Source organism: Eucyclogobius newberryi, unplaced genomic scaffold (genome assembly GCF_026437365.1).
Source record: "Eucyclogobius newberryi isolate DKJ021-1_F unplaced genomic scaffold, fEucNew1.0.hap1 SCAF_10, whole genome shotgun sequence".
NCBI lineage: Eukaryota > Metazoa > Chordata > Actinopteri > Gobiiformes > Gobiidae > Eucyclogobius > Eucyclogobius newberryi.
The window spans coordinates 30,728,460-30,752,977 of NW_027315724.1; the positions used below are offsets into that span (position 1 = coordinate 30,728,460).

The following is a 24,518-nucleotide window of genomic DNA, read 5'->3' on the forward strand; positions in this document are numbered from 1 at the left end:
CCTGTCTATGTGCTCCTCTTGAACTTCATAACCTTTGGCAGAAAGCCGAGGGATTAAACCGGCGCACGCATGTGTTGACATCAAACACGATCTTTGGAATCCGGCTGTGAAAACGCCACACACTTTGAGTTTGTGACATCCACGACATTCACATCAGACATTCCTTTGTGTGATATTAGGGTGACTGAGCTGTGGAGCACACACAGGCAGATTTATATTAAACTACCAGATAAGAACAGCACACATTATCTGCCGAGTTACTTTTTAGACAAGCTTTTTAGACAGGAAACCTGCTGATTGTTCTATCTTCCAAATCCAACAAACAAAATGCACTTGCCCACACACTGGCAGCGTAGTAACCTAGCTATTAAAAAATAACAGGTTCACTGAGGTTACAAACGATAACGCCTAATGAAATCCCAACAGCAGCTTTGGCCAAACTAAAGTCCAGCTCGAGGGAATAATTATACAACGAAATCTGCAGCATAAGAGCAGAGAGCTTTAGGTGTCTTTATGCAACGCTACCTAAATCAAGTTAAATCTGAAAAACATGACTATGATTATATTTTGTGGGTTTGTTTATATTACAAGATGATGATTGCTCTAGATTCTAATAAGTTATTTAAGTTCATGTTTATGTATGAAATTCAACATTCAATTGTATTGTATACTATTATCATAAGGCGCTGGTACAGCTGGCAGCCCGGTGTAAACGCTCTCTCTTCTTTCTCACACTTATTGTGCTTTATCTCCTATATTTTGTAAATATATTAAGTATATTTTTTCTACTTTACTGTACGATAGGGACACGCGCTGGAATAGTTTTTTAATTCAACTGTTTTTGACTTTTTTCGGCTGGATTTGAGCGTTTTTCGTTGCGTTCATTGTGTTGTTGTGACGTGAGCTAGCTCCGAGCGAGCCCACCAGCCCCCCCCCCCCCCCCCCCCCCCCCGCGCGCCCTCCGGCCGCGCTAAAGTACGGCGTGTCGTCGGTACACGTTTATATACACGTTTATATGAAAGAGGAACTTCACGAACGATCGGGACACGCATTGGAATCGCTTTAAATTAACTTGTTTTGACTTTATTCGGCTGGATTGAGTGTTTTCGTCGTGTCGTTGCGATGTGTCTTGGCTCTGAGTCCCCCGGCTCCGGCCCCGCCCCCGGCTCCGGCCCCGCCCCCGCCTCTGGCCCCGCCCCCCGGCCGGCGGCGTACCGCGTTTCCGCAAAGGAGGAACTCATGAAACTGCGGAGAACAGTCCTCTTACCCGGAGATCGCCACGTTATCCCGTCGCAATACTGACCTAACCTAATACTGATGTGCAATTCTGTCGTATGTGCAATTACTGTGAAATTCATGTGCAATCTATGTGCTGTCGTGACACATATTCATGTGCAATTACTGTCGGGATCACATGCAATGGTATTTATGTATTTATTTGTCTATGGGAGTTTTTATTTATTTATAGGAGATCTTCTACTGAAAGTGTTTTTCAGACTTTCTATAAGTGATCTGTTCTTCTGTATCTACCTCTGTATCTACCTGCGTTGCACCAATGAAATTTCCCCATGTGGGACAATAAAGGAATATCTTATCTTATCTTATCTTACTATTGTTGTCAAACTCTATTTCGATTCAAAGGAAAACACTTGATTCTCGATACTACGATGCAAATTAAAGGTTTAAAACGATAGACTGATCCACACAAAATAATATTACTTTGTGTACTAGTTCTGCTGAAGCTCAAGATCATTCTAAAAATGTTCTGGAAAGGCCAAATTTAGTTTATTCTGTTATTTTTTATTTATTTTTAGTTCAAATGAGTATCAATGTATGATTTTCCATACTTTTAACAACCGTATTGTATACAACTATCAAAATGAGTATTTATCATTTTGCCATACATAATTGGATCGGCTATAAAGAACAATGTCTCTCTTGACAAACACATTGAATGTATTAGCTCTGGTTTACTGGGCGACACTAAAAACATGTACAATAGATGCTGCAGTGAGTCTTTCCTGGTTATATAGAGGTAAATTAATAAATAAAAACTCAAAAAAATAGTAGTTCACTGGTTAAAATTGCCCAGTAAGGTATAAATGTACGGATTTTAATTAGGTTGTTTCCCACAGTAAACCCTAAATCAGCAGCACTTTCTCCCCTTTGTGCTGAATCTGTGCAGACGTAAACCACTCTCTTCACACTGGAGCAGCGGGCGGCCCGAGCGCACCTGACAGCGCCCCACGCCAACTGCTGATTGGCAAAGCCGTGTGAGAGCGAAACGGCAGCACAATCTGTTCTGACCCGAGTTTGGGCATCATAAACAATCTCCCTCTTCTTCCCATGTGACAGCTCCTCTTTTGAGTCACACGCATCATGACACTACACGGGGAATGTGAGTCAACCTGATGTTATTTTAGCAGCACACGGGAGCCCGCCGTGCCAGCGAGCGGCGACGAGCGGCCGCCGCGACTCACATCGCCGTCAAGTAAACAGCAATAGGATTGTATTACTGTGAGAACGGCTGGTTTAGAGACGTTGAAACAGAGTAGAGTGCCAAAATATGGGAAAACATGTACTAGATGATGGGTAATTTTGGGCTACTTCATTGATCTAATTATTAACTGTTTATTATATGACAGAACAGAGCCTCAAAGTGACAGCAGAGACCTCATCAACAATCTAAATACAGGTTCAGGTTCAGTTAACTTTATTTATACGCATAGGGAGAATGGGTTTGGTGTTGGCGTTCATGCACCACACACATAATAAAACAAATAGACATAAGGTCATAGATTAAAAACAATTAGAAAGAACCCCCAGTGCTAAAAAATACAAAAACACAACTTATACTTTAACAGTCAGCATTAAAAAGGACCACACAGATGAACAATTGGGATGCGAGTTACTGCTTATTTAGCAAGCTAACAGCTGCGGGGATGAAGCTGCTGGGATGAAGCTGCTTTGAAAGCGCTGTGTTTTACATCTCCAGGAAGAATCAGAAAATACATACACTTTTAAATTGTTTACGTTCTACATTTTTCCTACAGACCTCTACCAAACCACTAAATCAAATAATATACTATTGTTATCATCAATGCTACAAAATTGTATCGTTTACTGAGCAAATAACTGATATTTGCCTGATATTTTTATTTTTAAATCCATAGCAAGGCCCACAAATCCATCTTAAATTGAAGTAAAATGTCACAAAATAACTTTTCACTTTGTAAACATAATAACTAAATAAATTAATTGTGTCATTTTTTTTGTCGAATAGCTATTCTTTTGAACATTTCTATTGATATCAGCTGATATTTCTACTGGACCCGAATACGTCCCATGCCTGGATAATTTAACTGATTTCTGCAATAACAATTAAATATTGTTTCAATATTTTGTTATTTCTGATACTTGTAATACTATGATGCATTTGTGATATTGTGGAGGCCTAAATACGGCTGTATAGTGTCCATTAAGAGAGCACATAGGCCCTACTGCTTTTTGCCTTCAGCTCTTCTCACATTGTCCGGCTGACAGCTCCAGCACATGGGAGCATAAAGGAGAGCATTCTTACACTGTCTTATGTAACGCGCCCGTCTTCACGCTGGCATGCAGGTCTCTACAGAGAAAAGACTCACAGAGGAAGAGAAGTGCTCTACTCTTTAAACCAGCCCTGTGTCGGCGTCGGTCAAAACTAAGAAATGTGTGAGAGCCTGACAGACCACAGCCTCTTATGAAACACACAGGCCTCACTTCAACAGGGAGAAACCCGCTTCAGCGGCAAATTAATAGCTTCCGTATTGATCTTAGCATGTTGGCTGCATAGAAAAGGCTATAATAAACTGATCAGCTATATTAACAGTTGAGTTCTTTTATCAAACAAACTGCATTTATATTCCTCTATTCTAAGCTCAAACTGTCTCACCTGTGTGACCGCTTATTGCATCATACGGTTTAACAATTAACCTGACATATTCACTTGTTTATATAATGTTTGAGCCTGTCAAGCCACAAGGTGAGTCAACTAAAGGCCAAATGCCTGGCTCTTTCACAAGGCATCACAAAAATATTTGTTTCTGTTTTCTTTCGCTTTGAAGTACTTCACCATAGCGATGAAATGGAGGGCAAATCGAGCCATTTAACAACTGATAACGATCTGCATCTGGACTTTTGTCATTTCCATACAACAATTACTTTTAAATAAGAATATAAGGTGATTTTTTCTGTATTTTTGTGATCATTTGACAGACATTTCACATGTGTCTCATATTTAACCCTCAACTAAATATTTAGAGACATGTTTTGACACATTCCTGTCAGATTTACGTAATATCGCCTGACTATCAACATCGAAACACTGAAATATTCATTTTTGTCACCACCGCCCACCCTTACTTTCCCATCAAGACCTTCTAATTACATTTCCTGATCATATATTTCCAAATTCCCTGATTTAGCCCTCAATGATTCAGTTTGAGTACGTGACAGGGTTAGATTTTGTTCAATTTGACTGTTAAATACTCACGGATTTTCCATTGTGAGCAGCCCTACCGCAGTCCAAATTTGTTTACGCACGTGACCGCGCTAGGAGCTCTCTCTGAATCGCACTTTGACCTCCCCAGCTGTGGATGCTGCTGTGCTCTCTCTCTCTCTTTCCGTCTCTCCATATTCCTGGGAACGGGCTGAGGGCGAGCTCCGTGATCCGAAAGGTAAAAAAAAAAAAAAGGGCAACGATCGCTCACGAGCAGAGGGAAGAAGCGGTGGCCCAGGAGGAGCAGGTGGGTGACGGCGACAACAAAAACAACAACATCGAGCCGAGCCACGCTGCCAGCTCTGGCCAAGTGTTTTCTAATGTTATTTTATTACATAACCGAGCTGGCACATGGCGGCTCCACTCCATGCAGTGGCAGGAGAATAAACACATCCATCAGAGTTCAAATCAAAGTCATTTCTCTTGCTTTTTGCTGTGATATGCCAATTTACAAGTAATGTGCCATTACCATAGTAGGAGCACAATGCAAGTACAACCATTTAAGTTCTGATGTATAGTCAAATGAATAAGTCACAAGTTTTTGGCATCTGTAATATGATTTTAGAAAGTGGTTGTCATACATTCCTCGTTACACTCTCACTACAGAATTGCTACAGGAACATCGTACATTAACATAATTAGGGATGGGACAGGATCTCGTGCCACAAGATCTGGCAACAAGATTGAATTGCCACAAGATGCACACGAGGAAAATGATCTTGTGAGCTTTTCTCCCATGTGTTTAGATTTGCTTTAGACAAAGGGTTAACGCTTCTTTAAAGCTGTTGTTCCAGAAAGCAACAGTGCAACAACGTCAGCAAAAATATACAATAAAATAAGTCTGAAATTGTGTGGCGCCAAAATTGTGAACGAAGCTGTACAATTTATGTTTTATGTCAAAATCTCCTCTCGTTCTTGTGGACCTGGTGTTGTTTTGTGGGAATCGTGTCTTGTCCCTTCCCTAAAGGCCATTATAGATAAGACTTAATTACATTTGGACCAAATTACTGCGTACAACTGATGGTATTGTACAATTTTCCAGTCTTTTCAATATATGACACTATCAAAATCAAAAAAGAGTTGCCATCCGCTGTGTTAATACGTCTGAATCCACCTATATTTCACTCTATGGAAAAGCCCAGAGGCAGTGCACAGGTCAGAGCATTAAGGCGCCTGCATTAAAAGGCCATGTCTTATGTCCCCCTTTGTAAGAGCCTATGTTGATGTATGAGGCCAGTGTAGTAGGAGTAGCTATATGGGGGGATTAAGCTGTGCTTATATAAGCTGTGACCTGCCAGTGAAGGCCCACTGATCCTGGCACAGCGCGGCACAGAGGCTTCAACACGGCGGCTTTACCTCCACAATGACTCACCGTTCAACATTCAGATCATACACTAAATATTATGTCACCTTACACATCCTGGTAAACAGCGGAACAGATTTAATTTCCTACAAATAACCCAACAGTTCCCATGCAAGACAACGTAACAATCAGTTAATGGGAATGAAAATGCACTGTCCGCTATTATAACCTATGGAAACTTGTTACGGCTTTTTTCCATTTGAATAAGTTTTAATCCGTGCCTTTGTCCACACTGGTTGCTGCTGCGATGACATAACATGCGGAGACAATGCGCGCACCGATCACAGTCGCGCTGCGCACAAAAAACACAGCGTCAAAACCCGGTCGCGTGCCCTATTCCGCGCGCAAGAAGACAAGGACACGAGCACGAACGCAGCGTGTTTGCCGTTCTGTGATGCTGCGAGGGCACGTATTTTGTGAATGGAGCCCGCGACGAGGCTCCCGGGGTCCCGTACGTGCCGTGAGAGGACCGGGAGGAGGAGGAGGGCAAAGCCAAGCCGGTGATGCGCGACTTACCTTGGCTTGGTTAATGAGAAGCCCCACGAAAGTTGACACCAGCACGGAGCCGGACATGCTGCCTTTCCTCCGCATCTCCTGCTTGATGAAGGGGAACGCGGCCGCCGGGGGCTCCTCGGGCACTGTCACGGTGTAGGTCTGTCGCATGGTGGGCATGCTGCTGCTGGCGGCGCGACGCACACCCGGCTACCGGCGGAAGGCTCGTGCGTCAACGACAACAACAACAAAAGACACAAACAAAGACCGCTTCTCCGGGTGTACCGTCCCGTCCCGAACGCGCTGGTGCAAGTGGCTCAAGTCGCGACAGGAAGGCTTTCATTCATCCGCGGAGGGAAAGACTCTTAAATACTACAGATTATACCGATGACAGCGGCGGCGACTTTCCGTGTAAAAGCGCGAGTGCGTAAAGCGCCGTAGATCCAGGAATTGCGCGCAGAGCAGCGGGAAAGACGGAGTGCGTGTCCAAAGGAGGCTGCGGTGTTATTGCTAGAGTCCCGGCTACGGAGCAGGTCTGTGCGCGGTGAGAGCTCGGTCCCGCTGCACACGGCTGTCGCCCCGCCCTCTTTTCCGCTCACGGACGACGTCAGAAAGACCCACGTCAGCGCCGCCCCGCCCCCCCCGCCCCAGCGCCAGCCGCCGGCCGCGCGCGCTCTCCTCCTGCGTCACGGCCGATCTTTTCTTTCTCTCCGCGCGCTTCTGCCTCGATCCCGAAGCACTACGGGGCTATTACCAAGGAGACCGTTCACTCATCTGTAACGCAGCCGGTCATTAGGGGCGTTATATAAGTCGCGGTGTATAATAGGCGTTACGATGCGCACGAGACCGTGAACCAGGCCGTGGGATGTGTCCCATTAACACAGAGCAGCTAATAATAAGCAAACCTGCTATTAACTGAAGCCTGGAGAGAATGACACTGGACTGGTATAGAATAAACCCATGGTCTAAATAAACCCATGGTCTAAATAAACCCATGGTCTAAATCTTGACTAGAACAGCGGCAATCCAAGTAGGAAGCAACAGTATTTCAATTTCAAGTTTCTAATTGTTTTAAACCAGGGCTAAAGCATTAGAAGTTGCATAATAAACAACATATTTTTCACATGACCAGATGCAGGACTCTATCAGAACTAACCCCAAGTGGGATGGGGAGAAATCAGATTCCTCCATTTAGTTTGACCACCAAAAATGTTTGAATGGACGGGCGATCAGCTTATTTTTGCTTTTAAAATACTCAAATCTAGCCTATAGTGGAACTTTCCAACGTCACACTTGTATTGCCATGTGAAACAAATGTCCTATGAATGTCTTATGACCCAGAGAGCTGTGTACACAACAAACCAGCAAGAAGTACATTCCTAAACCAGGCCGAGCACATACACATTTTACATTCTTTCTCTGGTCGAGGGACTGAGGGATTCTTGGTACTGTTGTGTGTGAAAACGCCTGTAGCCTCAACAGTATGAAAAAGAATATTGCACATAGACTCTGTAATAAGAAACTAAAATGACTAAATTAAACTAATACTTAATAAAATAGAGCCACCAAAACCCTAAGACTATTTCATGAGTAAGTCTATACAGAAATGTTATGCAAGGACAGAACATTTTCCAACTCGCTGTTCATACAATGATTTGCCGAACAATGCCTAACCGCTATTGTAGAAGTTAAAATGACCACGCAACTGAATCTTGCGGCGCTGCACAATATGACTAGAGAAAAGGCCATGTTCGGTCAACGCGGCGGTCTGTGCGTTTGATAGCGTGCCACTGCCACTTCCTCGCGGTCAACACTCTTTACTCTTACGTTCAAGCTCGAAGAGGAAGTGACATCCAGTGTTTGCGTTGTCAGTTGAAATGTATTGCTAAATCATACGTTTCTTCCGCTAAATGCCAACTCAACAGAGCACAATACTGTCTTCTATAAATGACTCACAGTATTATTAGGAAGAACTTACGAAATACTAATGTCCTGCGCTGTGACTGAAACTATCTTCGACTGTAACTTGTACACAAACACTTTCACCGGACACAATCACTACTATAACTTGAATCAATGGCAGTAATGTCTTGTTTGTGTTCGGCACTGTGGACTGGTACATTCCACTGACCCATAAAACGTTTGTAGAGGCAGACTATAAAGCCTTACAAAACTAGCCGTTATTTATAAAGGAGTGAGACAAGCTACTGTCTACCTTCAGATTGAAAATGACAAAACGTTTTTGATTTTGAAATGCAGATTACTCATTTTTATGTATACCGTTCCTGGACAAATGAGGGATTTCACGGATTCCTATCTTTGTACGCAAATACATTTTAGAATGAAAAAGTATAGCAAGGGGTAAGGCAATGGTTGTTTCAGAAAAATAATTAGAAATTGTGTCGTCCTTGACATCATCCCACTCGATTTTAGAACTGTGTATTTGGGTCTCTTTGGACTCCTGCCATGAACACAGTCGATGGATATCTCGGTCGGCAGGTGGGAAGAAGGCCATGGCAAAGAAATGGCTGACACAGACTGGACTGTAATCATAGCTGATATTCAAAAAATAAAATGTGTTCAGACTGAAAATTGACCTTTTTGACAGATTCAGGTGAGATTCTTACTTTGATTTGAATGTGCCGTGATTTTGTTTCTTTGGATGCTCGGTGCGATTTGTGTTCTATAAATTTAGTTTTTGCTCTCTGGTCGTGTTCTGTTCTGTTTTATGTGAAAAGAAAAGAAAAATAGTGTTGTCCTGGTACTATCATTTTAATCTGAACACTTTTTCATGTTGTGGAGGGTTCTACTACAGAAACCTGTGGCTCATCCAGACCTGAAGATAGCACGAGGGCTATACTAAATTTTGATGGGGAAAGGTTCAATATTGATTTGAATACCCCAATTAATGAATTAAACTTTTTTTATTTTTTTTTATTCAAAATAAAATAATAGTTTCTTTAACATTACCATCTCATAGTTGTAATATATAAACCAAGAAGATTCTAGAACTATTCAGGAAAGGTCCAATTTTCAGTATAAATACTTGCTCAAATGAATATCTAATTTCAATACTATACATTTTTTGACAACCCTCATCAGAAACAATATTTACTTACTCACACAATGTTTTCTTCATCTGATGTTTTCTATATCAGTAGGACCCTTCATTACACAAAATGTTCCAAAGTGTTACAAATGTTCAGCTGAGAACATGAATATTATTCCAAAACACTTGATTATATAGCGGCAAGGGCTGCACGATTTGGGAAAAATATCTAATTGCGTTATTTTCTGACCAGTAATGCGATTGCGATTAAAAAAAAAATAGATTTATGTTTTAATAATAGGAGTCTGTTCAAAGTTCACATTCAAACAGAAATAGATGTATGTACTGAAAAACTAATAAAGGATGTATTTCAGATCATGTATGTACAACAACTAAACTACAGGGTTAGCAGTGTTTATCCAGAATAAAACAAGCTATTTTGTTGTTTGTTTGAAAATTGCAGCCTTCGTGATTTGCTAATTGCGTCAATCAACAGTCGACAAAAATAAAATACCACAATAAAATACCAAGATTTTGACAGATAGACAGTTGACGTTTTCAGTTCCTATTTCCATAAAACGTAAGGCTGAAAATAAAAATAAGTTTCTATGGGGAAACAGGAAGTTGTCGATAACAGTAAGAAGTAAACCCTTGTCCTTCGGGTTAGCCCCATTTGCTGAACCTGTTTCGTAGAATTAGTTTGGTACAAAAAGAAAACAAGTTACAGTAATGCAAGCAGCACCAGTCATCATGCCAGCAGCTTGTCTTACTAAGAAGCATGGCACAAGATGAACTGAACCATGAGGCACTGGCAGCTGCTATTTTTGTGTTTACAGCCATGGTGTTTACTTTGCTCCGCCGACGCAGTTTCTCCAGACCTTTCTGACCCGGACGCTTGCTTTGAAGAGCAACACAAAAGTGGGCTCGACAGTGGGCTTGACGAGGTATCGAAGGTGCTGCCCACAAAGTGTACAGTCGAGGGACGAGTTGTGGGGTCAAAAGTATTAGGGTTGTCAAAAGAAATCGATCCCTAGATTAAATCTAATTGACACTGAAATAATTCAAATTAATGGGACAAAAAGGAACTTTCCCTGAATAGTTTTAGAAAGGTCTTCTTGACCAAGAGCACAATTAAGAAACTACTAATATGATTTATTGTTGGCTCGACAGGAAGTCAGCCATGTTGAATCGAAGGGGTGCCGCCACGGTTGACTTTTTTTTTCCAACATCGTACTTGTCCTAGGTTTTTCATCCGATCGAGCTCAAAACAACACTTTTTGCATCTAGAGACATTGTAGTTTAATCAAGATTCAAAAAAATGTTGATATTCCTTACGGTCGCCGCGTAGAATGCCTTTAAAATAGCCTTATTTTCCTGTTTATTCAAGGACAAGTCACGCCTAATGGAATTGATCTACGGAGCTCATATTTCACTCACTAATGAGTTATTACGGTCTGATTGGAAAGAATTAATACCCATGTAACAAATTTACTCTATAGCGCCCCCTACCCATTGTGTGAAAAACTCAACATTGTCTGATTTGTTTGAAACTCATGGATTATATTCTTCTCGAGACGCCATGAAAAAAAGTCTCTCTCTCTTTCTCCCTGCTCAGGTCTGCGTTCAGCATGATCTTGCAATTTGTCAGGATTTGAATCGCAAACTACGCAATCATCAACAGTGAATTACTGAGCGTTGTTTGGTATGCCGCAAAACGCAGCAGAATACATGGATGGGCGGGAAGGCGGTCGCGCCGACATTGGTCTGTTTTCAACAACAATGCCAATAGAAAATATATTATGTAAAAAGCTAGTTATAATGTGCCATCATAACTGACTGACTGAAACTGCAATTGTCAATAGGTTACAACTATCACAACATACTGCCACAACCATGAACCAAATACGCTTGGCAAACACTCATTCCCAAGAAGAATGGTGGTCAAAATGCTGAGTAGGCGGCTGAGCATTTGTCCATTTTACCTGCCCTCTTGAGGCAGGGTCTTGCCCTCTCGGAGCGGGGTCTGTCCTGAGGGAAGGGGCAAAGGGGAGGCGGTCTCATTACAGACGGCTACAGCTGGGGACTTGCACTAAAACTGTGAACCTGCTGGTAACAGGTGTTGATTACTTTTCTGCGAATAACAGAAACTGAATCATGTTGGAGCTTGCCATTCGTTTCGCTGCTGACTACAAGAGATGCCCATCGCCGACTGTTTTGAAATATAATCTTAGTGCCATTGCTGCATCACAGTGAGTACAAAGAAAAGTGTAGGTCAGAGAGGATACGTCTCTGTGATGCGCTTCAGACGGGGCTGATGAAAGTAGAGGCAACGGGCGGTGCTATTAATCAGAATTTAATCAAGATTCTGTCACCGAGGATTAAATTTGGATTTTTTGTGAGATAAATTGCAATGATTAAAAGTTTGTGTTGTTTATGTTCAGGAAATTAATACTAAAAGTCATTTGATTTGTTTTGAATACTTTTATACGTCGTACTCAGTTGAGGATAGAAACTGCACTTATTAACGTCACATTATTTTTTCCATAACTATGCAGCCTTAGATAGAACCCATAGATACATTTTATACATGATTAAGCAAATTCATGGGCGACATGGTGAAGAAGAGTTAACAACAACTGATCAAAGTAGGGATCAAACCGCACACCTTTATGCTTGTGGGCGAACACAACACTACTACGACCACAGAAACACTACGAATACAGTTTAAATTGATCCATTTCAATCCAATTTTTTACACTTAACTTTAAACAATTCGGAATCGTTCCCGATGCCGCTGACGAGGCCTTGATCCGACTCAAGAGACATAAAGCGTGTCTAGTGTGTTATATGCAACTGAACAATGGGAGTATTAAGTAATGATAAACGTATTCAGAATTAACACTTTACTCTGATTCTGTAAATTTGATTCCTTCCAATCCTTGACGTTTGACAAGTTTCAGCCACACTTGAACTGTCCTGACTGAAGTGACCCCTTGAACTGTGTTAAGTAAAATATTTTCGTCATATTTTTCGTCATTGTCCAATTTTTTCTGACTAAAACAGAAAAAAAAACGGAATAAAAAGTAATCATAAAGACTAAAACTATCACTAAACGTACATGCATTTTTGTCAACTAAAAGTGCTAATATTTTTGTCAACTTAAGTATTTTGTTTTATTTTTTATCAAATTATAATAATGAAATGTAAATTAATAAAAAGAACCAGCGCAGACAAGATCCGAGTTCTACTTTCCAGTCCCAAAGCCTCAAACTAGAGCAGAAACAAACTCAACATCTAAGGAACAACGTCTGTACAAAAGATAAAGCACAATTTTAGTCAACTAAAACTAAAAAGAATGTTTACAACGATATAATTTTTTTGGTCAAAGTTAACACTGCTCATAAAGAAACCTATCCATTTTAATTGGACGAGCCAAAGGTTTTTTCTGCTCAACTAAACCTGCTAAAAACATACGCACAAGTCATATGTTAGGGTTAGTTTTCATAACCAGGGTTAAATGGAAAGTAGTCAATTAAACATAAACATACTGTATAATACATTATGTGGAAGTACTTTTATCTGTAAGATCTATAATTATATGTAATTCTACAACACTCAGGCCGGAACCGCTTGCTTTTTTATCCATGGATGAATAATTGAAATGCAGGAGTTGTCAGTATAATCACACAGTAAACTATACGAGGCATTCAAGCACTTTTGTTACATTCAGATTAAGCCTACAAGAACATGACAGTGGCTTGAATCTAAAACCACATCACTGCAGCTGTCAGTTACATCATAAATCAAATATTATACAACACAGCTATGAACATATTGATATTCCTGTACTGAGAAATTGCAATAAAATGCTATGAATGCTTCAAATCTGGTGTAATCTGGTGTCTGCACTTTCGCCGCTGCACTGCTCATGTAAGACGTTTCAGGCCTAATCCCAGAGGAAATGGGTCAGTGTGGCTCTGACCGGGTCGTTAAAACTGGCCGCGCTCATAACACTTCAGCCGCCTCAGACACAGAGCTGAGGACGGGGCTTAAAAGACACGAACGGGGGGTCGAGGGTGAAGGCGCAAAACTCAACTGGCAATTCTGTTTGTCTACAATGTCTCTATCTGGGTCACGGACATGAGAAGAAGTCTGGGACAGAAAATGACATGTATTCACAGGTTGAGAGCGAGGGTTATTCAATGTATGTCAGCCCTTCAAACTACATTACATTGAGGGTAAAGGTCAAAATATGAGGACTTAAGCCTTCTAGATAGAGAATATTTACAAATGGCGTGTATTATTGTGGAAAATCTGAAATAGTTTGTCTTTTTTTGACATTTTCAGTGTATAATGCCTGTGTCTTTGCTATAAAAGTTTTTTTTGTATGTGTTTAAGTGTCTGTATAGTCCACATAATGATTACGAACATCAAAATACGACTAAGATTATTTCGCCATTAGTTGTGTCAAATTGTTGTTCAAACACACACTTTAGATTTAGTCACAGATTCATCTTAAGAAACCGAAACATTAAAATAGTACTTGTTTTGATTGTAAAGTTAGTTCAATTAAAAGTATATTTTCATTTTCATTTTACATGAGGTCAACAGATTATTATGTTTTTATTTAGAGATGAAATACCAAAGTTTTTGGCCTTTGAATTGCTGTCATGTTGCAGTTCATTCTACTGTGAAACTGAGTCACAGTCACCACTGTCACTCTGAAGCTGTCACTTTGTTATTACACAATGAAAAGGAGAGTATTTTCGACTTTTCCTGGACACCCTGACCTTTTTACTCTGAGCAACAGTGCCCCCTTTTGGCCAAAGTGGATAGTGTGCCTGCCTTCTTCACTTCATGTGACACTGAAGCAGAAGTGGCCTCCCTCACTGACTCCTCTGGTATTGATCCTTTTAGAACAGCCTGAAGTGTGTGTGTGTGTGTGTGTGTGTGTCTTACCGTTGACGTGTCCCGGGACGGCGACGTGGACCGCCCATTACTGCTGGGCTCCCACGGCGAGGAGGTGCTCGGTGCTCTGCTGCTGCTGCTGCTGCTTAAGATCTCATGCGGGGAGCTCCGAGAGAGGGCGTCCTGAGTGGAGCTGCGGGACAGGCCTGCGTACCTGGAGCTGTACGAGTCGGACACATCGCTGTTTCGGCTGCGGTAACTCCGGAGGGAAGAGGAGGACGGGGTGGAGGAGGAGGAGGAGGAGGACGAATCGCTGATGCCCAGGGAGGTGAAATCTCGACTCAGATCACTTTGGGACACGGATTTGCGCCTGAGCGAGATGCTGGAGGCCGCTGGTGAAGAGGAGAGGTAGCTTGAGTGGGTGGTGGAGGAGTAGGAGTTGTAGGAGTAGCCCGACCCCCCGCTCAGCCCTGACCCCGGGTAGCTCTTCGCGGGAGTCCGACTGAGGCTCTCGCTGCGCCTGCTCCCGATGCAACTGCTGCTGGTCCCGAGGATGTCACTGCGCGGGACAGTCCGGCCTCTGTCCCGATCGGGGTCTGAGCAGGTGCTGTAGTTTCGGGAGCGGGCGGCAGAGCTCAGGTAGCTGGACGAGGAGTATCCCGAGGTGGCGGAGGAGGTGGGGGACTTGTAGGAGGAGAGCCTGTCCCGATCGCTGTAGGAGCTAAGGCCCGTGCCCAGGGAGGAGGTGTAGGAGGTGTAGGGAGAGGTGTAGGAGGAGGGGCCGGGGTAGCGCTTGGCCGTAGACGACACGCGGGACATGCTGCTGCTGCTGCTGCTGCTGCTGCTGCCGCTGCTGCTGTTGCTGCTGCTGCTGGGGCTTTCTCCGGCGCGGGGCGAGAGCTCCGCTGGACGACCGCATTGACTGCAAACACAGCAGAGAGACTGTTCATCAGCAACTATCAACACTTACACAGCAACAATGGAGGCGCGTATTACTGCTCCACAGAAGCAGACGCAAAGGAACTGTGGGTCTCACATAGTAGGGGTACAAGAAGACAAATGTCAGGGGAAAACATGTCATTACTATGTGTGGAAAGTCAGAAAGATCAAACACGTAGTCAAAAAACAAGAATAACATAGTAAAACTGAGCAATGGGATAGTTTTTGATTTGTTATTTGCTTCATCTTGTTTGTTTGTGTTTAACATGTAAAAAGATTGTAAAGATGACATGTAAAACGACTTTCGGTACGTAGTCAATTACTGCCAAATGGACTTACCTCACAATAAATGCAACCTTATTGGTTTTGGCATGTGGTCACTCAAGACATAAAATAAAGAATTCAGTTCTTTCAGCCCTTCCACAGCACTCCCACTGCTCTTGTATAATCCCATATTTAACGGCACAGTGTGTGCCCACAGAGAGCGTCCCGACCTGAGAGAGCTCTTGTTCACGAGCGCAGCAGTTTGAATAAATAAAAGTATCTGGTGTTGTGGATGCGTGTTGAGTTCGTTTTGGGCGCTCTGGTTTCTCTGTGGGCCCTCCTCTCTCTCCTCTGTGCTTTCCCTGCTCTGACTTCTCCTCCGGTGCTCTAGATCGCTTTCTCTCTCTCCCTCAGTGACCAGAGCGTGATCAATTATTCAGCAAATGGATGTGGAGTAGGCACACGATGCTGCTGGAGACATGCCACAGCACAGCGCTGCCCAAAACACCAGGGGCTGAGTGGACCTCTGCTGAACCAGCTGCTACGCCAAGACTTTAATGTTAAATCGATGGCTCATTCCACACTTCCTCAGCAGCACTGCCATACGAGAAAATCAGTCTCTTCAGCTCGAAGTGTAAAGTATCCGTGCTGACTAACTCATAATGAGTTTAATTACTTTGTAAGTATATTGTGTGGCAAATAAGAACTTTATTTTTAATTCAGAGTGATTAGTGGTATGTCTAGTGTTAGCAGTAGTAGTGATTTCAGCAGTGTTCAGTAGAAGTTCTGAAGTTCACTGTTAAAGCATTTCTTTTCAAACTGTAAATCAAATGACTATTTATGTCAGATAAAAAGTGCTTTACATGAAGTTTGACTTTTTTTGGAGTATAAATTGAACTTGACAGTTGACAGGACAGTTGAGCGTGAAATGGGGATGAGAGAAGGGAAGACATCCAGTAAATTCAAACTCACAACACTAAGGCCGGCTGCATATGGGCCTGGCATGTGTTGTGCTACTTGAACCACTCGACCACCGGGCAGCACTGAACTGAAATTACTCATTGTTGCTGCCTAGTGTCTATGATTCTCATGCTTATTATTTTTATTGGGTGATTATGTAACGATTTATGACAATATTTGTATTTTTATATTTCTTTTGAGGCAATTGGTGTTGTGATATTGGGCGTTACAAAAATAAATTGAATTGAATTATTATTGAATTATTATCTCTTATTATATCAACCCTTTTTTGGCATGTATCACAGGTCGCACCTTTGATCCTTAATTACAATATCGGGATCCGTCGTAAAAGTTACGACTTTTCCCTTCTTCTTCTTCTCTGGTGTTTCATGGCGGCTGATATTCATAGTGTTACACAACCGCCATTCTTTATTTAGACTTTATTCTTCTTCTTCATCTTCTTTGGTGTTTTATGGCGGTTGGTATCCAAGTGTTACATTACCACCACCTACGGTAGTTGTACGTCTTAGACTTTAGACTTTATTCTTTAGACTTTAGACTTCATTCTTTAGACTTCTCCCCCCAGACTTTCTTCTTCTTCTTTGGTGTTTTATGGCAGTTGGTATCCAAGTGTTACATTACAGCCACCTACTGTAGTACCACTTTATCGTAAAAAAAAAAAAAAAAGATATAGAGATAAAGAAAGAGAGAAAGAAGGAGAAAAAGAGACTTCTTCTTCTTTTTGGTGTTTTATGTTGTTGTTGTTGTTTTATGGCGGTTGGTATCCAAGTGTTACATTACCGCCAGACTTTATTCTTAAGACGTAATGTTGGTGATTAGCGACATCATCATCAGTGACATCGTTGTCAAAGGTGTGACATCATCGTCAAGGCAACTGTACAGGATATGGCCATGCATCACTTTTACTCTCTCTGAGGAAAAGTCTGAGGAATAAAGTCTGGCGGTAATGCAACACTTGGATGCCAACCGCCATAAAACAACAACAACAACAACAACAACAACTCTCTCTTTCTAAACGTTTACCCAGCCCTGTGCTATATAAGTAAGCAACCAGTCTGAGGACTACGAACACAACAACAAGAAACAACTGTGAGGAGACCTTGCTCAACACCCGGTCTGGAGAGACGGGAGATGGCGGAGGAGAGTGGATCGGGGATGGAAGACGTTCTGGACGGCGTGGAGGAGCAGCCTTTTCTGCCTGCACGTGCCCGGAAACGTAAAAAGTCCCTTAGCTCGTCCGAGGGTTCTGGGAATGAGCAGCAGGATGAGGCTGAAGCTATTGATATCCGGGGTGAGAGCAGAGACTGTAAGGTGATCATAAAGCTTGCACAGGATAGTGCATCCTTTAAGGAGTGGAATTCAGTGGCATTGTCAAAGAGCCTAACTGTAGCTGTGGGAGTGATCAAGAGTGCGAGTGTCCTTAGAGATGGCTCGCTGCTGGTCGTGTGCAAGGACGCGGCTCAGCAACGGAAGGCGATTGGAACTAAACGTCTGGGTGGAAAGGACATTCTTGTGTCTAATGCTGAAAGAAACACGGTCAGAGGAGTTATCCTAGGTGTCCCTACGGCGACGTCTGTGGATGAAGTTAAGGAGAATTTGACTGGAGCTACGGTGGTGGACACTAGGCGTTTGAAGGTGACCCGGTTTGGGGTAAGATGTGACAGCTTGTCGGTAATGGTAACACTTGAAGGGAGGTGCCTGCCTAGTAAGGTGTTCATTGGGTACATGTGCTATAGCGTCAGGCCATATGTTCCGCCGCCCCTGCGTTGCTTTAAGTGCCAGCGCTTTGGGCATATTGCAGCGGTCTGTAGAGGGAGGCAAAGGTGTGGTAAATGTGCAGGAGATCATGAGTATGGGAAGTGTGACGTGGGTGCAAAACTGAAGTGCTGTAACTGTGGGGAAGAACATAGCTCTGCCTACGGGGATGCAGGTTTAGCAAAAGAGCTGCTGAGGTGCAGAAAATAAAGGTCTCTCAAGGTATATCCTATGCAGATGCAGTCAAGAAAGTTTCAAGTAACGAGTTTAGAGTAAATACAGAGAGAGGAGCCAGCGCTGCTCCCAGCCAGGGCGAAATGAGAAAGGCCAGCGTGGCTCCCAAGAAGTGTGAAGGTTTCAAGAGTGGAGGTCCCAAGTGTGCAGGTTCCAGAATTAATGAGAATACCCTGGAGAGGATTTTGTACTCTTTATGGTGGATGTTGTAAACTGTGCTGCTCAGACTCAAAGCAGAACTGAAAGGATCAGGATCATTGCTAAAGCTGCAGGGAGATTCCTTGGAACAAAGGAGCTTGATTGGGCAGATATAGAAAACAGGCTAAAGGCTCTAAATGGGAGTCGGAGTGATGGGGGTCTGCTTGTGGGGAGTCAGAGTGATCAGAGTGACGAGATGGGGGTGGGGGTGGTCTCCTGTCCTCGCCCAGTCTCGTAGACGCACGGCTACCAAGCAGCGACATCAGTGGAAATATTAAAGCCTATAGAATGAAGCCTGAAGAATAAAGCTGTACGGTGGAAGCACCGAACGTCAAAGAAGGAGAGGAAGATGAAGAAGAGTCTCCCTGGAATAAAGCAGGTTGTTGTTGTTGTTGTTGTTGTTGTTGTTGTTGTTGTTTTATGGCGGTTGGCATCCAAGCGTTGCATTACCGCCAGACTTTATTCCTCAGACTTTGTCGTAGTCCGTAAAAGTACTCCTTCCATTGCTTTGGTTGTTGTTGATATAAAGCCGGTTGGTCTCTGAAACAACAACAACTATTCTAGTCACAAAGACATATCATGACCTCATGGGCTTTGTAACACCAAAGCAATGGAAGGAGTACTTTTACGGACTACGACAGAGTCTGAGGACTACGACAAAGTCTGAGGAATAAAGTCTGGCGGTAATGCAACACTTGGATGCCAACCGCCATAAAACAACAACAACAACAACAACCAAAGCAATGGAAGGAGTACTTTTACGGACTACGACAGAGTCTGAGGACTACGAAACGTCTGAGGAATAAAGTCTGGCGGTAATGCAACACTCGGATGCCAACCGCCATAAAACAACAACAACAACAACAACAACAACAACTCTCTCTTTCTCTTGTTCTTTTTACAATATAGCGTAAAACACATACTTTGAAGACGTACATTTACAGAAGACGTACAACTACATAAGATGCAGCTACAGTAGGTGGCGATCCGATTCCCCCCTTCACTCTAGAACTCCTCCAGGATTCTACTTTTTCCCAAGGAGGTTTTTTGTAGTTTTTCCTGGCCGAGAAGGAGGGTCTAAGGACAGAGGACTCTGGAACATCGTCCCTCGCCCCCACAGACATTGCTTAATCAGTTTTTCACTGTCGCCCTCACTGTTGTTGTGATTTTTAAGAACAACAACAACAACAACAACAACAGTCACAACAGATCTAGTTCCTTATTACTATATTGTGACCTGAATAGTCACGACCATCGATTAACTGGATAATCTTGACATCCCTACTTTTTATCCCGTATAGCAAGTACCCAAACTTAAGCCTTTCTTTATTTTCAAATCCACCTTTACTTTCCCTCAAGTATGTACCCTTGAGTTTGAGCACTACAGTAATTCCCTGAGATTCTGCAGCCGTGGGACAATCCTCCACGAGCTGATAGGACAAATGTAAACTATAGATTTCGTTGGGAGAGGAGTGGTCTCCAGGGAAACCAGGGCGCGCACACACAGTCATGCCCCGCGCGCCCTCCTCCTCTGGGCTACTCTGCATTTTCTGCCTCCCCTGAGTCTGTTTCCACCGCTGCCATGGAAACGCTGCATTTGTTTCTGTGCTACCGACGCATAGAGGATCTAAAAGCTGCAGCGGCGGAGGGGCAGATATCCGCAGCCAATTTACACTGTATGCTACAACGCTGAGGCTGACGAATGCTGAACGCGAAGGGGGAAAAGTGCTGTCTAATGCAGTCTATAAGGTTCAAATCGGCCTGGGACTGAATGAGGAAGTGGTGAATTGGGAGTTAAGTGGACGGGAGGTCTGCACTGCTGTCAGGGAGTATGTTTAAGCAGCTAATGCCGGGTATGGGCTTGGCAAAGAGCGAGAGGAGATGAGGTTTCAGTTTCTGGGCAGGGTTCAGACAAACACTACTTAAAACTGGAGAATGACAGCTCAAAGTGGTTCGTATCGAGAGCAGTTTAGATGCTTGGATGAGTTATTGCCAGACATCGCAATCCTTTTAACTGTAAATGTGAAAAGTAATCAAATGTCCAAGGCCTGTTCTTGTATATACATTCACTTCAATGCTGATTTTTTAATTTATTTTTTTTATCATGTTTGTGATCTGACTATTAGCAAACGCCTGACCGTATCACTTTTTCACAATGACACAGAGTTATGTGATAATGACTATTGTGGAGCAATAGGATCAGAGGAGAAACGGGTACAGACGGGCCGCTGTGAATGAGAATTGGTTAAATAAAAATGGTTCTGATAAGGGGCTATCACGCCCACGGACTGTGCAGGGTTAGACTGGTACAACAGCAGCTAAATATACTCTGAAATGTGAGAGAAGACCCTGCTGATATGAGCGCCACACTGACGCCTCAGCTCCAGCTCCAGAGTTTAGTCCAGTCAGACCCCTCACTCTGTCCGACAATTTCAGTGCTGTGGTAAAAAAAAGTTTGTAGACTTTCTCCCAGTGTTCAAATCATTGTTGTGAACAGAAAAGGCTGGACAATTTTTCTTGTCCTAGAGAAAACTATAATGATAGCGACAAGATTATATCACTTTGGTCCTTGTTTTCTAGGGAATGAGGTGATTTGTCTCAGCTGCTTTTACAGACCAGTAACAGTTCTTCCACACATTTGTAGTATATATTTGTAAATTATGCCTCCATCCAAGCGCAGGATTTTGGAGATAGGGACAAGGTGAGTAGTAGTACGTAGGTAAGAATAAAACAATGGTAAATGTGTCATTACTCTTGTGTGTTGGTGAGTCACACCAGAGTCCAGATGCTGCAGAGCTTCTGTAGCCAACGTCTCATTTATTGGCCCTATCATCAGCTCAATTACACGCCATTATTTCAAACGCCTACGGTAACACAGCACATGATGACTGAGCCTCAGCCAATGCTTTTCACAGTTTACATTTAGGTTTGATATGGTTTTGTCAGTGCACTGAAATAGTAATCTGGGTTTAGTTTTCCTCATTTAGATTTCAAGTTCTTGGTTATGTTTTCTTTAGTCCATCTTTAGAACTGTAATAACACATAAATTCTGCTTTAATCCCAGCCAGTTTAGTCATACTTTAGTTTAGATTTGACTTAACCGCCGTGTAGATGGTAGAGTGATGGAAGGGACGCTCTCCACTACACATCCAGTGCTATTTGGAGAGCAGGAAACGCCTTCAGTTTAAAATTGAGCTGGAGTCGGGTCAGAATGACGGAATTCACTGTATAACTGTCAGATTGCAGATTTGTTGACTTGGTTTGTGGTTCATATCTCTGTAATTACTGGGCCTCTTCACGTGAAACAAAAACTGGCATAAAGTTCAACATCTTACAAAAGTGAAATGTTTTTTTCACAATAATAGCCTCAGAAAGTGGGGCCATTACTCAGCTCCAAAGATGTGATTGTTGAAAGGATTTGAAACCACTATCCATCAAATTCTAAAAATTTTTGAATTTGATGGATAGTGGTTTCAAATCCTTTCAACATTTAATGTGAGCGCAGCCTATTCAGCGGCCTTTAAGCAGCTGTAGTCTGTCCTTTAAGTGCCAAAGCTTTCATTTTACACGGCAGAGTAAAGAATCTAACCATGGCTCTGACGCACAGCATCAGCAAACCCAGTTTAATCATTCTGGTGAGTCACTGGGAGCTAAAAAAGAAAACAAGAATATTTTCTTTTTTACCCTATCACACTGCCAATGCACGGGCATTATTAAGAACCGAAAAGATAATTTATTGGTGACAATTTTTTTTTCATTTGTTTCTTGCCGTCTTCCTAAATTTAATGTCTAATGTATTTTCGGACATTTTGACCATAACGTTAAACACACTGGGGACAAAAGTGAAAAGAATGAAAACTGATCACTTATTCAGTCATTTTGGTCATTCATTAATTCAAACTCTTTTGCTTTGTATTATTAGTGGGGCTCAGTGGGATTTGACCAAAGTAGATGATCAATAGCCTATAACTACAGACAAAAACACGTTCTTAAAATGTAACTCGTGTATGTGTCATTTGATTTACCTGCTGTGTTTAGAGTGACTTCTCAATCCCCACCGATGCAAAAGGCTTTGAGGCAGCTCATCCTACGGTCGCTACCCGGTGGCCACAGGTGCAGACTTTAGTACGACGAATCAATCCTGAAAGACAAGCGCAAGAAATTAACGAAACAACATCCCCAGCCTATTTCAGTCTGCGCCTCCAATTCAAACCACACATCGAATAAAGACAGCACAAACCCCCACACTTTATTTAGCTCAGTGGTGACGATACCTTTCAAAACCTCCAAATAGAATAGCAAATTGTGTCAAACCTTTAAAAAAAATCCCAATTGGCAAAATATTAACGCAAAGTGGTCAACGACAGGTTGCCGAAATGTAGCTCTACTTTTGCACTTGTTTGCGCGTTGTCACATCACAACCAGGCCCTATATTTATTCAACAAAACTAGCACCAAACTGTGGCCCAGCTAAACTCAGGCGGTGGAAAAGTCAGAAATCCATTGCGTGTTCTTCACCGGCCCGTCCTCCCGGCGACTTGAGCGGACGAGCACCTGGAGCGACAAAGGGTTGTTAGAGGTTATTGTTGTTTTGTCCAGAGGCTCACCCTTGTTGCGCGGCAGCGGCAGTGGGCAGGGAAGGCGATGGGGTGCTGCTCCGGGAGTGTGAGAGTCTAGTGTGAGCAGAGCCACGCAGAATGCCACCGGATCAAGTTACGGTGCTGGTAAATATAGCAGCCGACTATGACCTCCGCGGGTCACCCAACGCTCAGTGCATTCCAGATTGTTCTTACAGGACGGGCAACAGCAGCGTGCTTCCCAACCTGTGGCGCACGGGGCAACTAGTGGCGGGCCGCGCAGTCCGGTTCAAGGCAGGTCCAGTCGCGCTTCGTTTTCGAGATGGTCTGTGGTTTGGACCTGGCTCGAATCTGCTGGTCCTGGTTTAACTCTAGTTTGGATAATCGGAGGTTCAGACTCGTACTGAGACAAGTAAATCGATTCATTGCAACTAGTCAATTATGGAGATGGTTTAGTAATCGGATAATCGTTATCTGGACCTTACCCAGACTTCAAAACATGCCATGTGTGAGAGAAGAGGTTTTTGACTCAGACAAAGCAGAAAAAGGAATCAAACTGACAAGTAAGTTCAGTGTTTTGGATTAAATCCTCGGGAAAATGTATCTTATTGCAATCTAAATAATGAATCAACTATAGAAAGAATCATTTCTACATTAGCCATTAGTTGTAGCCCTAGTTTGAGGCCAGTTTCCCGTGATATTATGGACTATATCTCAATTTGAATGTGGTGTTGAGGCTGGTTAATCTGATTAGCTAAAGCTTTGGTCCTGTTCCTTTTAAATTGATTTAGTCCTGGTTTAAACCCAAACATAATAGCCTAAACTGGTTTTGTGGAAAGGTTTTAAGTCCAGTTCTAAAGTGGTCCAGTCAGAAGAGGTTATATCAGACGTAGATGTGTTATAACTCGACTTGTTAACATTTGCTTCAGGTCGGGATGTCACAATATAAAATGTTTGAGTTACGATTATTGTGTGAAGAAACATGATTAATGACACCGTGACCAAACAATAAAATACATAATTTTCTCTCATGCAAATTGGCAAATAGATATAGGAGTGGGCAATATTGACAAAAAGGAATAGCTCGATATTAGCCATAGTATCCTGATAACAATATTCAGACAATATTGTGTCTTTTAACATATAAGTAGAGGTTTGATTCTCAGAAAAATGTGAAATGTCTGTAAAATTCATCACAAAAACCCAAGAGCAATCACCCTTA

General features: G+C 42.6%; 1 protein-coding gene across 5 annotated transcripts in view; it reads right to left on the minus strand.

Moving 5' to 3' along the window:
• Positions 1-24,518, minus strand: part of usp2a (ubiquitin specific peptidase 2a) — a 46,270-nt gene that overhangs the window by 18,307 nt on the left and 3,445 nt on the right. For 2 of the 5 annotated variants that reach the window (XM_072454718.1, XM_072454702.1), the window contains exons 1-3: positions 23,327-23,415; positions 22,746-22,861; positions 14,401-15,271 (exon numbers count right to left, since the gene is read on the minus strand). In XM_072454718.1, the coding sequence (XP_072310819.1) occupies positions 14,401-15,168 (768 nt within the window). In that variant the 5' untranslated portion in view covers positions 15,169-15,271; positions 22,746-22,861; positions 23,327-23,415. Of the gene's footprint in view, positions 1-6,416; positions 6,634-14,400; positions 15,272-22,745; positions 22,862-23,326; positions 23,416-24,518 lie in introns of those variants that run through there. The other 3 variants (XM_072454710.1, XM_072454725.1, XM_072454733.1) reach the window with 3 other exon arrangements.